At 41.6% G+C, this 17,245-nt stretch overlaps 1 protein-coding gene across 1 annotated transcript in view; it reads right to left on the bottom strand.

Moving 5' to 3' along the window:
• prkd3 (protein kinase D3) overlaps nt 1–17,245 on the bottom strand; it is a 410,491-nt gene that overhangs the window by 92,710 nt on the left and 300,536 nt on the right. Inside the window, exon 11 of the mRNA XM_041182404.1 lies at nt 15,994–16,071. Coding sequence (XP_041038338.1) covers nt 15,994–16,071 — 78 coding nt within the window. The remainder of the gene's footprint in view (nt 1–15,993; nt 16,072–17,245) is intronic.

Below are 17,245 nucleotides of genomic sequence, written 5' to 3'. Positions count from 1 at the left end.
AAACAACTGTCATAACCTATATTTTTAAGTGGTATGTTTGAGATGCAACTCTAAATTCAGGAATCAGACCACCAGTTCTTTAGAGGTTTTATATTAAACTAAATTAAACATTTTATTAATTTAGACAAGTTAAATATATAGACATGGCTACAAATTACTATCATACCTTTTAACAAATTCCCAAACTAATCTCCATTAAGGCAGCAACGCCAATAGACTTAACTAGACATCAGGCAAAACATTTTCACCATACGAATTTAAAATGAGGTTCTTTTCACTTTGGTTTCTGTGGAGCCAGTTGGAGGCTTACAGCTGCTTTGATTTTACATTACCTCTGACCTGCACACCTGAAAGCTACTGTCAGTTATATCTAGCACATCTCATTGAATGTAAATTCTCATTGTATCATCAGCATCTTTGAACTCTACTTCTTCTCACAATAAAACCCCCTTCATTGTACCAATTTTATTAGTAATATAAACATTGCTTGGTCTCTGTTAGCTAGGTGCCAGATTTCACCCCACTTCTTGAATTCTCTATTCAACAAAATACCTCTATTTCTCCATTTATATCTCAAAACTAGTACACATCAAAGCACCTAGACTAGCTGACTTTAATCCAATTAAGACACACCCACAGACTAAACCTGTATTTTAAAAGAAAAATATTTTCCAATAATATTATATGCTTTAATAGCTTCATGACATGTGTCGAAAGGTAATTACTTTCAGGATGTAGCACTAAGAGGGTTACTCATTCAAATGCTGCACTGGGCAGTCACAGTAGCTGGACAGAGTTGGATGAGGCAGAGGAAAGAGGCTCGAAGAGGTACCATTGCAGACTTCACATTCTGGTGCTATGATTTACAATGATATTAACTGTGGCAAGGGCTGTCACTGAAAAGTTGGATTGTTCAGCCATTCACTATGCAAATGAGCTGCTCTTTAATGCATTCACCATCATGTTGAGACAGGACATAATTACCTGCTGCCCGGCATAAACTACTTTGCAATGCTAGTCTTGGTCAGTTAACATAAATAAGAATCTGTCATGGTAAATTACCTTTCATACTACAGTTGCTGTCACACGTGTCAGATTTATATCAGTGAAGCACAATGTACACAGTTGGCAAGCCAGATAATGTCGACTGCTTATTACTACTATATAAATACTGTGGCTACTAAGAGCAGGTCAGAGGCTAGGAACCCTGTGGCAAATAACTCACCTCCTGACTTCCCAAAGCCTATCCACCATTTACAAGACACAGTCAGGAGCATGATGGAATACTCTCTGCTTGCCTGGATGAGTACAGCTCCAACAACACTGAAGAAGCTTGACACCATCCAGGACAAAGTCATTTGATTGGCACCCCATCCACAAACATTCACTCCCTCCACCACCAACGCACAGTGGCAGTGTGTACCATCTACAAGATGCAATGCAGGAACTCAACAGGGTTCTTTTGCAGCACCTTCCAAACCCATGACTGCTATCATTTAGAAGGACAAAGGCAGCGGGGGCATGGGAATACCACCACCTGAAGTTCCCCTCCAAGCCATACACCATCCTGATTTGGAAATAGATCGTCATTCCTTCACTGTCGCTGGTTTAAAATCTTGGTACTCCCTCCCTAACAGCATTGAGTGTACCTACACCACATGGACTACAGGAATTCAAGAAAGCAGCTCACCACCACCTTTGAGGGTAATTAAGAATGGATGGGCAATAACTGCTGGCCTAGCCAGCGATGTCCACATCCCACGAATGAGTAAAAAAATAGCACCGAGGTCAACTACAAACTTGGTTCCTGCACATAAGCTAGGATGCATAACAAAGATCTGTGCCCCAGCAAATTTTTGAATTCAAAGGTCATCTTTATCCCAACATTAACAAGATTCCATACAAAGTAAGGGATGCTGCCAAGTTCAGTCAACTGCAGGGAACATGAATCTTAAAATTATACATAACTACAGGAATCTAAGCTGTGCTAGGTCGCAGAAGAACATTTGTAGTCATGACCCTGTCATGCCCGTCACTGCACCACATGCTGTCAGGAAAATAGGCTCAGACAGCAGTGGGGGGTCCTGCAGTGGAGGGAGGAAGGGAAAAAGAATCACAACCAGCATGCTGCCCATAAATTAGCCCAACTCCAAGCAGATTGCGTCAGCAGAGGAGCACGAACATTCTCTCTTTATAGGTATTTAAAGTTCGATGAACTGATGCCAAGTTTGAAGAAATCTAAAGTTTAATGAGATTATGAGAGAGAGAGATATCATGGAATGGTTATGCCCATTGCTTATAACTAGACTAAGGCAGGACAACCATGTTAAAAGCAGAGATCAAAATATGAAGAAGTCTCTGAAAAGCTGTCAGCATATTCATCTATATTTCTGGAACACAGTGATAATCACGAATACTTCCCTTTTTATCACTCTACACTTAACCCTATTGGTTAACCCAATGGTGCGGCTGATTGCCACTCTAACTAAACAGCCTATACATATGTGCATCAGCAAAATTCAATTTTAATCTTTACTATAAATGATAAACAGGGCACATGACCTGAAAAAAAAGTGCAATCAACTTTTTCTAGTCAATGTCTTCTCTGATAGACCACAGAATTACCTTATTTCAACCCTGATACTACTGACAATCAGATTCTGATAGTTATATTCAAATGAATTTGGTGGCCCCTAGTATTTTCCTTTCAATCTTCGCTCAAATCATTTCCTGTTAACCCTGACAGCAGTGATTCAAATTGGAGTTTCACTTCAGAGCCTCGTCCAAGTTTTCACTTTTCACATTCAAACCTGAAAAGTGAGGATTCAGGCTGCAGGAGAAGTCATAGACAAACCCAACCGTTTCCTCATCAAGCGTCCGTACATGCACATTTCCAATAAGAAGCAACTAGAGAATGAGGAGAAGCAGGAGAAGGAATCTCAAGAGATTTCTCTTGTCCTTGGCCCACGGATTCTGAGACTATTATATTGCCCTTGCAGTGTCCCAGGAAAGTTCTACTAAGCCATCAGTGACCAGGTATTAAACCAGAAACATTATTGATCTGTAAGACTCAGTACCACGTCATGTAAACGCCGCAATTTTAATAATTAGGGTGTTTTCGGGTGGCATAACATCTGTAAGTTTGCAATATAACTACAATGAAATTGAATGAACAAGTCATTTTCACCATTTTAGCTTCAGTAAAGCAACTCCATTTTTTTTATGCTTTCATGGGATGTGGGCATCGTTGTCTAGGCCAGCATTTATTGCCCATCCCCGACTGCTATTGAGAAGGTGGTGGTGAGCTGCCTTCTTGAACCGCTGCAGTCCATGTGGTTCTTTCCACAGGTACTCCCACAGTGCTGTTAGGAAGGGAGTTCCAGGCTTTTGATCCAGCGACAGTGAGGAAACAATGATATAGTTTCAAGTCAGGATGGTGTGTGGCTTGAAGAGGAACTTGCAGATGCTGGTCTTCTCATGCATCTGCTGTCCTTGGCCTTCTAGGTGGTGGAGGTCGCGGGTTTGGAAAGTGCTGTCAAAGGAGCCTTGCTGAGTTGCTGCAGTGCATCTTGTAGATGTTACACACTGCTGCCACTGTGCGTGGGTGGTGGAGGGAGTGAATGTTGAAGGTGGTGGATGGGGTGCCAATCAAGCAGGCTGCTTGGTCCTGGTTGGTGTCAAGCTTCTTGAGTGTTGTTGGAGCTGCACTCATCCAGGCAAATGGGGAGTGTTCCATCACACTCCTGACTTGCACCTTGCAGATGGTGGATAGGCTTTGGAGAGTCAGGAGGTGAGTTACTCTTTGCAGAATTCCCAGTCTCTGACCTGCTCTTGTAGCCAAAGCATTTATATGGCTGGTCCAGCTCAGTTTCTGTTCAATGGTAACCCCCAGGATGTTGATAGTGGGGAATTCAGTGATGGTAATGTCATTGAATGCCAAAGGGAGATGGTTGGATTCTCTCCTGTTGGAGATGGTCATTGCCTGACACTTGTGTACCATGAATGTTACTTAAAGCAGCATATTTATATAAATTGAAGTTCAAAAATTTCATGTAATAAAGTACTGCTTCAGTCCAAATACAGTAGAATGAACTTCCATCTTCATTATGACTTTACAGTTAATGACTGAAGTTACTAATATGCAAGAGATTGTTGACCTGGATATTAAAAGCATTTGTTCATAAACATTAGTCTTTTTTAAAAAAAATTACTGAAGAGAACATATTAAACCACGGCATGACTGACATTGTATACATAAGAACCTTAGACATAGGTAATGACTTTAACACTGTAGTGAAGTGTCAACAAGAGTCAACATTTTAAGGGACATGAGAGGCTTTCAGAGGTTGTGCTCACAGTGTGTTGTTCATTAAACAGAGTGAGATTATAAGGAGTAATGGAGAAAATATTATGTTGCTAATGCTATATAAAATGAATATTAGCCCGGATTTTGTCATCAGTGGCAAAGCAATGGCACTCGCTGCTTGCCTTGAAGAAAGCTGCCTACAAAGATCTAGCAATCACTGTAGTGTGGACTTCCCCTTGGCACCAGAGTCAAGGGGATCTCCAGGTCATTCAGCAGCAGCAAGGTCATCAGGTAGGGCAGGTAGCCAAACATGTTGAAGTATTCTCACAGACAGCAAATCAGGAACTTAAGACACTAAATCCCTTGACTTTTAATTAAAAATTTCAGGTGGCAAAGTAAATGACTATGTTTGGATTAAGATAGTAGCTAAAATAAAGATAAATAAACTTAAATCATTTTTATAAATGAGTAATTAATCATGTTAATGGAGAAATTTGACAAACCACAAATATAAAAAAAATACTTTCAGGGTTAGAGGGATTATTTACCAGTGAACTTCACACATCACTTAAAAACTCAACTACACCTCATTCAACAAAGTGCAATTTTTCAAACGATTTTACAGCGAGACTAACAGCATAAGTGTGGAAGTTCTCGATAGTTCAAAGATTTCCAATTGAATGCAATCTGGGGAGGCCTTCCTCTGAAGTAGTATACCATCACTGACAGCAATTTCTACACATATGCTGACTCCCAAAATTGCTGCCGGTTTCAGTGGAGTGATGATGGAGAGTGTTGTAATATGCGTTTAAGGGATAGGAGCATGCCATCACTAGAAGGGAAGTGTGTCATGTGCTCCAGCCTCAGTTTCACTTTGGCCTGTGAGCACAGCATGACACACACAGCTCTGCTGCGATGTCTTCAAGCTTTCTACCTTTGTATAAATATTCTCATGTGCCTAGTCTCAATAACTGAACCCAGGTGTTTACCCAATCCCTTATCCATGACTGTTGCTTTTATATCATTGCAAAAACACATCATGGTGTTCAGCAGTGGTCAAATAGCGTGACAGCAAGATTGAGTACAGGTACAAGATGGTGAACAGCTTTAGATTGTGCTACATGTTATGGGATGGCCCTCGACGTTTTGGTCAGACTGCAATGAGTTTGTAGCATCAAAGGGTGTTGAAAGCGCAGCATGCTGACTGCACAGAAAAGCTTGGAAGCCACAGTGAGATAGTGCTCAAGTAAAGAGCTGGTAAGCAGATGGATCCTCGTGTTGCGATTGCAGCGTATAGCCTGTCAGTTCAGTGAGTGGGACTGCTGGTCAAGAAGATCAGTTGGGAAGATGGCTGACGAGGGTGTGGGCCGGATTGATAGCGAATCAGGGAGCGAGATTCAAGCAAAAATAAAAACACTGTCATAAAAATTGGGCCAGACAAGGTTACAATAATAACAGGTGACTTCGGGAGTTGCTGAACAATAAATTTAATAAAACAAGGATCATGATCAAGGGATACTGTCAAAATGTCCACAAAATTCCCCAGCTTGAATTGGGATGCAGCTGACCTATTATCAGAATTCAAAGTGTTTTAACAGCACAAAGAGCTATGTTTTCTTGATACAGGTGTGTCTGAACCAGACAAGCAAGGCTGAAAAATTCGCCTAGCAATTTGGACTGAAGGTCTACACAGGCTGAACAAGTCAGGATTAACAGCAAAATACCTAAAAGATCCCCAAAATATCTGGACCACATTGGAAGACCAGTTCAGAATAAGGTTAAACTTCCATATTAATTGACTAGAGTTAATGTCATTTTAACAACAGCCTACAGAATCCACATACCACTTCATCAACAGGTGCAGAGAAAAGGGTACGTACTGTGATTTTTCAAACGCAGAGCTAGCGGACAGAATTATTGAGTTGGTAATTACATCCACTCCCACAGAAGCATTTCAGCAAGATCTGCTAGACAAGCCCAAAGCGCTTAGCATTGAAAGGCTACTCAAGGACGTATGCAGGTACGAAGCAATCCTTGCAGGTCAATGAACATTGCCTGCCATCCCAACTATTGATGCTTTTACTAGGACACCCAAACTTAGCAAGACATGTGGAAGGTGTGGATTTCTGCATGCACTGAGAAAATGCCCAGCTTTCCAGCAATTCTGCAAGGCATATGGCAGAAAGAGCCACTGGCAACAGCAAAGGATGATGCAGTAAAAGAGCCATGCACTGATCCAAACAAACCATACACAACAGGGGCTTTCAAGCAGTAAGAATGATCATCCAGTATCCTGTCAGGAACATGTACGAGGCAACTGACAAAGCAGAAAATGACGATGATGTGCACGACGAGATGAAGAGTGGTGAACACAGGTTTCACACCATCAATCTCCTGAAAAATACAGGTAACGTCACATCATCCAAAGTGTTTGCCAAGAGTCAAATTATCTTTCCTAAGAAAGTTGATAACTATTAGTTATTGGCCAAGACTGACATAGGGGCAAGTGACAACATCCTACCTCTGCAGATTCTAAAAGACATGTATCCACAGACGGGCCATGATAAAACCTACTACTATGCAACTTTCAGCGTACAAATGTTCTCTAATTACATGCGCAGGACCCATAGTCCTGAATTACATGTGCAGGACCCATTGTCCTGGAGTACAAGTGCAATCAGTCATCCTGGGTGCCACACATTCTATATCATGGAGACTAAAAGCCCAGCGATTGCAGGCCTACCATCATGCCATGACCTCACACTAGTGACAATTCATGGAATCAGTCCAACTTCATATAGCAGATCAACCTCAGAAACTACTCACATCACCTCAGTTCATGACCTAACATCGAAATATGAGACAAAATTGGCAGTTTCAAGGGAGCTGCAATGCTATGCCTGCAGGAGAATGCAAGACCGTCAATTGATCAGGTACATTTTGCACAATGCAATTGCCAGCAGCTAAATCAAGAAATGGTGAAAGATTCTACACTACAGAAATTGTGGAAAACCATCATTGATGGATGGCCTGGTTCAATTCAGCATGCCCACGAACACACAAGACCATTTTGGATTTACTGGACGAACTAGGTATCTCCTGGGGAGTAATTTTTAAAGGTAATCAAGTCATCATACTGGAACCTTTGCAACCTGATATTCTGCAACAACTTCATCACTCAAACATTGACATAAATCAGACGAGAAGGCTCGCAAGAGAGGCAGTCTATCGGGCTGGGTATAAACAATGACATTGAAGTCTTCATCAAGAAATACAAAGGCATGTCAAGTGCATATGGTAAGTCAGAACAAAGGGCCACTGATTCCACATGAAGTTACTACCCATCTTTGGTCCAAAATCGCATCTGGTCTCTTTCGTGTCCATGGCACCGACTTCAGCATCGTCAACTACTTTACCAACTACCCCATTATTCTACAATTGCAAAATACGTCAAGCACAACTGTCGCACACACCAAGTGCTATTTTCAGTTTATTTGGTGTGCCTGGAGAGATAACAGTTTGCCATCTATTGGTAAGCCATTTCAGGATATGAGAGAAGTGGAATATTGATCACACTACTACTTCTCCTCATTACCCTAAACAGTCTAGCTGAACAATTGATTCACATGGTAAAATCCTGAATTCTCAAATGTAGACAGACCAAGCAGGATCTACACATTGCAAGGTTACATCTGAGAGTGACACCTTTAAGTGCAACTATTCCATCACCAGCAAAGTTCATGTTCGGCAGACCATGCCACTTTTGTTGAAACATTCTGGATATTTTTATATTAAGTCATCAACTAAGGTGAAAGGAATAGTTTCTGAGGTTGATCTGCTGTATGAGGTCTGAATGATTCCACAGATTGTCATTAATGTGAGGTCACGGTATGGCAGTAGACCTGCAATCGCCATGTGTATCATCTAGGAGGACTGATTGTACTTCTACTCCAGGCCTATGAATCTTGCCAACTGGCTTACCAATTTACCTACTCTGCCCAATGCCCTCCAATTTATGAGTGTAGAAACTTTTAAAACTGCAAGAGAAGGTGATCAACATGCATGATAAAAATACAGGTGCAGAATTGCCAGGTTTGGAGTTGGGACAACAAGTTCAAATCCAGGATCCCACAGAAGGTACGTGGCCACCAGCCAAGGTGACCAGGATTTGTTTGGAACCAAAGTCCTATGAAGTCATTACACACAAAGGCATAACGGTGAGGTGTAACAGAGGACAAATCAGATCCATTCCAGCTGCTCAAACACCGTACAGTCCTCTTGCATCTAGGACAAGATCCTAAGTGCAACCAGGAAAAACATCCAAGAATGATAATCCCACAATAAGCAATTAAAGAAACCTCCAGGCAAGCTTACCATTACAAGATCTGAGCAAACCAGCAGATTACCATTAAGCTTTAGAGACTCATTGATTCATCAGTTCTTTACGCTTACGTAATGGTAACTAAACATTAAAAAGTGTATTGTAAATAGTTATACTTCTTTGGAAGTGGGGGGAAGTGTACTTACAAAAAAAGCAGAATGTTGTAATACGCCCTCACTAGAAGGGAAGTGTCATGTGATCCAGCCTAAGTTTCATTTTGTTGTGTGAGCAGGACACAGCACACATAGCTCTGCTGATGTCTTCAAGCTTTTGACTTTTGTATAAATGTTCTCATGTGCCGAGTCTCAATAAATGAACCACAATGTGTTTACCCAATCCCTTATTAGTGATTGGTGCTTTTACAGCATTATAAAAACATTACAGAGAACAGCAGCAGTTCTTCCACCATTACCCATTCGAACCCTGGGTCATTAAAATAAAGCAATGGATGTTAAATTGGATAGGATACTAATGAGATGTGGATGCTGAGATGGATGTTGATGAACGAGAACAGACAAAATCAAGAACCTGCACATCAGGGGGTCAGTAAAGATTGTTGGAACATCGAAGAATGTAGCAGAGAAGAGACTGAAATGGTGTGATCATATGTTGCAGAGCAAGGGAGAAAACGTGGTGAGTTAGGTGAGGGATGGCGATGGGACTGCCAGAAAGAAAGACAAAATGACGACTTAAAACTAGATGTAAAGATACGGTGGTAAGACTTAAATGCAGCAGCACTGGAAGAGGAATGGGTGACTGACAAGACAAATGAGCAAGAGCGATTAACAGTATTGTGGCGGTCCCAAGTAAAATGGCAGAAGCCAAATGATGAAGAAAAAGATGTAAAATAGATTGAGATTGTATAGAACTTCACATTAAAGAGAGCTGCTGCAAAGCAAGGTAAAATTTTATACCAAAAGATTACATAATTGCAGAGATTTACGATTAAAGGAACAGGAATTGAAACATGTTAAGTATTCTTACACATTATGTGGAATCTATGTGTTTTATATAGTGTTTTGGATACAGATCTCAGAAAATTATATATAAAAACTTATATTGTACAAGGGTCAGCTTGTCCATTGAGGGGAAGGTTGTGTTTATGTTGCGCAAGTGGATGATTTGTTTTGGAAGAAATGGGCCTAGTTTGAATTTTATTACACAAGTGTGAAGTTGGATGTGTATCAAGTAGAAAGGGGAAACTGGAGAGGTTATAGGAGTTAAAAATGTTGGTGGGGATGGTGGAAGATAAAGTACAGAGCTATAGAGATAAAAACAAAAAAACTGCGGATGCTGGAAATCCAAAACAAAAACAGAATTACCTGGAAAAACTCAGCAGGTCTGGCAGCATCGGCGGAGAAGAAAAGAGTTGACGTTTCGAGTCCTCATGACCCTTCGACAGAACTTGAGTTCGAGTCCAAGAAAGAGTTGAAATATAAGCTGGTTTAAGGTGTGTGTGGGGGGTGTGCGGAGAGAGAGAGAGAGAGAGAGAGAGAGAGAAGTGGAGGGGGGGGGGGTGTGGTTGTAGGGACAAACAAGCAGTGATAGAAGCAGATCATCAAAAGATGTCAACAACAATAGAACAAAAGAACACATAGGTGTTAAAGTTGGTGATATTATCTAAACGAATGTGCTAATTAAGACTGGATGGTAGGGGACTCAAGGTATAGCTCTAGTGGGGGTGGGGAGAGCATAAAAGATTTTAAGATATTTAAAAATAATGGAAATAGGTGGGAAAAGAAAAATCTATATAATTTATTGGAAAAAAAAAGGAAGGGGGAAACAGAAAGGGGGTGGGGATGGGGGAGGGAGCTCACGACCTAAAGTTGTTGAATTCAATATTCAGTCCGGAAGGCTGTAAAGTGCTTAGTCGGAAGATGAGGTGTTGTTCCTCCAGTTTGCGTTGGGCTTCACTGGAACAATGCAGCAAGCCAAGGACAGACATGTGGGCAAGAGGGCAGGGTGGAGTGCTAAAATGGCAAGCGACAGGGAGGTTTGGGTCATTCTTGCGGACAGACCGCAGGTGTTCTGCAAAGCGGTCGCCCAGTTTACATTTGGTCTCTCCAATGTAGAGGAGACCACATTGGGAGCAACGAATGCAGTAGACTAAGTTGGGGGAAATGCAAGTGAAATGCTGCTTCACTTGAAAGGAGTGTTTGGGCCCTTGGACGGTGAGGAGAGAGGAAGTGAAGGGGCAGGTGTTGCATCTTTTGCGTGGGCATGGGGTGGTGCCATAGGAGGGGGTTGAGGAGTAGGGGGTGATGGAGGGTGTCCCGGAGGGAACGATCCCTACGGAATGCCGATAGGGGTTGTGAAGGGAAGATGTGTTTGGTGGTGGCATCATGCTGGAGTTGGCGGAAATGGCAGAGGATGATCCTTTGAATGCGGAGGCTGGTGGGGTGATAAGTGAGGACAAGGGGGACCCTATCATGTTTCTGGGAGGGAGGAGAAGGCTTGAGGGCGGATGCGCGGGAGATGGGCTGGACACGGTTGAGGGCCCTGTCAACGACCGTGGGTGGGAAACCTCGGTTAAGGAAGAAGGAGGACATGTCAGAGGAACTGTTTTTGAAGGTGGCATCATCAGAACAGATGCAACGGAGGCGAAGGAACTGAGAGAATGGGATGGAGTCCTTACAGGAGGCGGGGTGTGAGGAGCTGTAGTCGAGGTAGCTGTGTGAGTCGGTGGGTTTGTAATGGATATTGGTGGACAGTCTATCACCAGAGATTGAGACAGAGAGGTCAAGGAAGGGAAGGGAAGTGTCAGAGATGGACCACGTGAAAATGATGGAGGGGTGGAGATTGGAAGCAAAATTAATAAATTTTTCCAAGTCCCGACGAGAGCATGAAGCGGCACCGAAGTAATCATCGATGTACCGGAGAAAGAGTTGTGGAAGGGGGCCGGAGTAGGACTGCAACAAGGAATGTTCCACATACCCCATAAAGAGACAGGCATAGCTGGGGCCCATGCGGGTACCCATAGCCACATCTTTTATTTGGAGGAAGTGAGAGGAGTTGAAGGAGAAATTGTTCAGCGTGAGAACAAGTTCAGCCAGACGGAGGAGAGTAGTGGTGGATGGGGATTGTTCGGGCCTCTGTTCGAGGAAGAAGCTAAGGGCCCTCAGACCATCCTGGTGGGGGACGGAGGTGTAGAGGGATTGGACGTCCATGGTGAAGAGGAAGCGGTTGGGGCCAGGGAACTGGAAACTGTTGATGTGACGTAAGGTGTCAGAGGAATCACGGATGTAGGTGGGAAGGGACTGGACAAGGGGAGAGAGAAGGGAGTCAAGATAACGAGAGATGAGTTCTGTGGGGCAGGAGCAAGCTGAAACGATCGGTCTACCGGGGCAGTTCTGTTTGTGGATTTTGGGTAGGAGATAGAAGAGGGCCGTCCGAGGTTGGGCAACTATCAGGTTGGAAGCTGTGGGAGGAAGATCCCCAGAGGAGATGAGGTCAGTGACAGTCCTGGAAACAATGGCTTGATGTTCAGTGGTGGGGTCATGGTCCAGGGAGAGGTAGGAGGAAGTGTCTGCGAGTTGACGCTCAGCCTCCGCGAGGTAGAGGTCAGTGCACCAGACAACAACAGCACCACCCTTGGCAGCGGGTTTGATGACAATATCAGGGTTGGACCTGAGAGAATGGAGTGCAGTAAGTTCAGAGAGAGACAGGTTAGAATGGGTGAGAGGAGCAGAGAAATTGAGACGACTAAGCCCTGCTCTCTTGCCCACATGTCTGTCCTTGGCTTGCTGCATTGTTCCAGTGAAGCCCAACGCAAACTGGAGGAACAACACCTCATCTTCCGACTAAGCACTTTACAGCCTTCCGGACTGAATATTGAATTCAACGAATTTAGGTCGTGAGCTCCCTCCCCCATCCCCACCCCCTTTCTGTTTCCCCCTTCCTTTTTTTTCCAATAAATTATATAGATTTTTCTTTTCCCACCTATTTCCATTATTTTTAAATATCTTAAAATCTTTTATGCTCTCCCCACCCCCACTAGAGCTATACCTTGAGTCCCCTACCATCCATTCTTAATTAGCACATTCGTTTAGATAATATCACCAACTTTAACACCTATGTGTTCTTTTGTTCTATTGTTGTTGGCATCTTTTGATGATCTGCTTCTATCACTGCTTGTTTGAGCTATAGAGATGTTAGTTGTAAAGTGGGAGTTTGGGTTGAGTGACAGGGGTCATTAAAAATTAGGAGATAAAAGTGGAGGATAGTTGGTGATTGTAGCAAGATTGGAGAGAATAGTGAGGGAAAAGATATGAAGAAAAAGCCAACAATTATGCATCTATAAAATTTTATAAAAATTGCTTCCCCATAATTAATTGGGAGAAACAGAACTAATTTGGTAAATATACAAAAGGGAGGCAGGAAGAATCAATAGGCTGGATTCTGAGCAACAACTTGCATTTGTATAACATCTTTAATGTGGTAAAATGGCTCTAGACACTTAAGTATCACCAAGCCACATAAGGAGATATTGGGACAGGTGACCAAAAGCTTGCTCAAAGATGTAGGTTTTACGAAACATCCTAAAAGGAGAGAGAAGTAGAGAGGCTTAGGGAAGGAATTCCAGAGCTTAGCCTAGGCAGTTGAAAGCACAGCCACCAATGTAGTTAAGTAGTTCTTCTACCAACCTTGGAGACCAAGGCTGGTGGACTCATAAGTGAAATAGAGTTTTTATCTATAATTATGACATAAAAACTATTTACAGACATAATGTTAATAGGCATGAAAGGCATGTGTTACAGGAAATAATTCTTAGAGGAAGGGGAAGGGAGGGGGGAAGAAGGGAACTATTTAAAGAACTGCAATGCATAAAATGTAAAATTTCTCACAGAATTCTTTAAGTATGTGATTATATGTATGATAGGTCAGGGGAACGCAGTAGATGTAGTGGTCAGTGACATCAGGAAAGCCATTGGCAAGGATCCCCATGGGAAATCAATGTATATTTTATGCCCACTTGAAAAGACAGATGAGGCCTTGGTTTAAAAGCTTCAGCAAAAATATGGCATTTCTGACAATGCAGCATACCCTCAATGTCAGCCTAGATTACATATTGAAGACTCCAGCATGGGACTAAAAGCACAATCTGATGACTCAGAGGAAAGAATGTTATCATTGAACCACAGGTGACATCTCTAATCATTACTGATAAACAAAACCATACTTTGCTCATGTTCCCCCCACCCCCACAAGATACAATAATGAACTACCATGGATGTTTAGAACGGATTTATTAGTGCTCTATTATAAATTGATGGGTTTAGGTTTCATGATTTATTCAGGTAACTCCATGGAAGCACCTTTCTGAGATGGTCTTGGTACTGTGTCATTTATAACAGTGATTTTCTAAACAGAAAATCATAATCATGAAGTTTCAGTACAGCAGGTAGCTACTCAGACCATTGGTAAATTCACTCTGAAGCTATCTTGCTTAATCCAATTTCTCCCAAATCCCCTTCTATGCTTCTAGCATTGACCCTCAAGTGGATATGCCAGTATAAAGGTTTTGGAATGGGCTAGCACTCTAGATGGAGTACAAACCCTTTGCGGTGGGAAGCTGTGAAAGTGAATTAAATAAATCAAAGTATTATATCAGAAAATCCACATGAAAACTGCTGCTTTGTCATAAAACCCCATTTATGCCCTTCAGCTCACACAGCCCACCACATCCTTTCCCTGGTCTGGTTTATATATTCTGGGTTGATTCTTCATTGCCTTCTGAAGCGGCTTAACAGGTGTATATATAAAACCATCCTATTATATGGTCCACCATCAGCTTCTCAGGATAACTAGGGATGGGGAGTAAAGATGGTGTTGCCAAATCTCGAGAGCAAATGTAAATCAAATCTTATGCTGGTGAATTATTATTTCACAAACAGGAAGGGTGGAGTACAGTATTTTGACCTTAATTTTAAAGCTGTTCATTATATACAAACAACAGTGGACACGAGCTATCACCTAGCATGCAAGGAAAATGTTTATTACCTAGTACTCAAATGGTTTCATCTGACTGCTACAAAACTGCTCTGCAATATTATTGGACTGTCTTCAACAGCAGTGGGGGCCTAGAAGCTGGCACAGGAGAAATGCCTCTGGAAACAGGCAAGGGACCCATTAGTTCTGTTCAACTGGCTGTTTATAGCCCAGCATGGCACATTATTTATTCACAGGCGTACTGAATGGATTCTATTAACTTCAAAAGATGATATAAACGACAAAGAAAAACAAACCAAAGCCAACAGAAAATCTATTGAAAAGAAACAGACCATATAAATTCTAAAGGAATAAATGGTGACTGACTCCCTGACCACAGACAAGCTTTACCACGTAAACAAGTCATAGAAAAACTTACAAACTTGACCATTCACTGAAGATGTAGCAGTTACAAAAGGTCATATTAATTTGCAACTACTGTATAAAATTCAGCCCACTCAAGGACATGTCAAGATCAAAGTCACTTTACAAAAGCTCAATTGAACTGTCTCAGCTAAGCCCACTGAGTTGATAAGATCATTGCCATTTTAATATTTCCTGTTGACTTACCACAGTTGCATTCAAATAAACAATTTGCCACTTACATTCGAGTTGCTTTGGCATTTCTTCCCCAGTTCCCCCAAAAGGTTTTCCTCTCATTTCCTGAGGAGCATGACTCATCCTGGGGTAGGGCTCAACAGCCACCCCTGACAGCTGCAAACTTTTCCTAAGGTGGCCTTACTTCACGTGCAAGTCTGGCTAGTACACGTCAGTGCGTTATTTGACTTTGCGAGGTTCCACAAATGAGCCATATTTGTTTTCATTCAATGTATACACACTCCAACACCTGCAGGGGTCATCAGATGACAACCTTCACTGATCTCTGTCCTCTTTATCCAATGGACACCGAGGACAAATGTAGCATCCCCAACTGCTGAAACAGCTATTCTGGCATGATCTGGGTATTAAACCTGCATGACTTATAGTTTCTGAAAAACGTTTCACAATCTGGTGAGTAAAGTTACTCTTTTATGGCTATTACTCCTGAATTTATCACAATGAACTGGGTCAATCAGGCTATTTAAAATAATTTCAGAAGATCAAACAATACAAAATCTTACTACCAGTTACATCATAAACAGCAGGTCTGCTTTAGAGCCTCTACCAGAAAATTACTTTGCAAACAAATCCTGTACAAAAAAATGATAATTTTTACAGAAATAAAACAAGTGGCATAATATGCTGAAAATATTCCTCACCCTATCAATTATCTTATGTCATTTACATTGTCACATGAGACTGAATGACGTGCACTTACCTTGTAATACTTGGTTCCAGTGTCATTCTGAAACAGTGTAAGGCACTTACTGTCCAGCCTCCAGTAATGTCTTTTTCTCTGCAAGAAACAAAATCATTATAGATTCATTTCATGTTTATCTATAAGACCATGTTAGGATCATTTTATTAAATAGAAGCATGAGCCTGGTTTTAGTTGACAAGCCTGTTCAGATCGAAATGTCCCTCTGCATGAAAATTACACCATAAAGATGACGCCTGCAACAATATATGTTATTAGAATGAAACTTTCCAAATTGAATACTTTTACCATCACCAGACTTTAAACAATAAGAAATTAGATCAAAGATTTTTGAATTAGAAAGAAAAAAGGGCAGATCATATCAACATTTAGTTTTGAAAATGTTCCTTCCATTCTCCTATAGATTTCCTACAATTCTGCTGTGTTATGGGAAAATACACATCTCCAACTTTTGTACAGCAACGCTCTCAATAAATGATATTGCCTAAGTCCTTCATGTGTATCAACCAACACAGGTTCCGTACATCCTGAGTTCCCCAAATACAACAGCTGTACCTGAGGACCAGACGATAGTGCAAGTTAAACGGCATTCATTAAAAAAGAAAGTGAAAAACGTATCAATTGCAGTGAAAATGCTCAGCAGTATTTTAGCAAATACTATGAGTTCACAAGAAGCCTTAGCTCAGAGGCCATAATGAATGCTCATCAATTGTGGAGGTGAAAAATAACGCTGTTATCAGTAAGAGAAATTATGAACTGGGTGGTATCTTGATAGCATTTTACAATTACAGAAAATAAATGATTCTAATTGTAGATTGATCATAGTTGAAATAATGCACACCGTTTGGGTCATTGCATTCAAAACTAGAAACAGGAACTATCGGAAATGGTCGTGAAAAAAGTGAAAAGGACAAGTGTGGGACATAAGCCAAGTTAAGAATGGAGGAAAGAGAAATAACTCACCATTTATATAGCTCCTTTAATATGAAAAAGATGATGCACAAAGCCTTAATATGCAAAGGGACATTGAGCCAAAGAAGCAGTGATTAGGATGGGTCACCAGAATCAAAGCTTGATTTGGAAGAAAGAACATACAGGAGTCTGGAGTTAAATACAGAATAAGAGTTTTAAACTTAAGAGCCAGTGTAGGTCAGCCAGAACAGAGGTCATGGGTAAACAGGACAGGATGCAGACAGAACAGTTTTGGATGAGCATGCAGCATACATTGGGTAAGGACAGGAGGATGACCAGG

This window comes from Carcharodon carcharias, chromosome 2, assembly GCF_017639515.1.
Source record: "Carcharodon carcharias isolate sCarCar2 chromosome 2, sCarCar2.pri, whole genome shotgun sequence".
NCBI lineage: Eukaryota > Metazoa > Chordata > Chondrichthyes > Lamniformes > Lamnidae > Carcharodon > Carcharodon carcharias.
The sequence above is the reverse complement of the archived record's forward strand: the minus strand, read 5'-3'. Positions and strand labels throughout refer to the sequence as shown.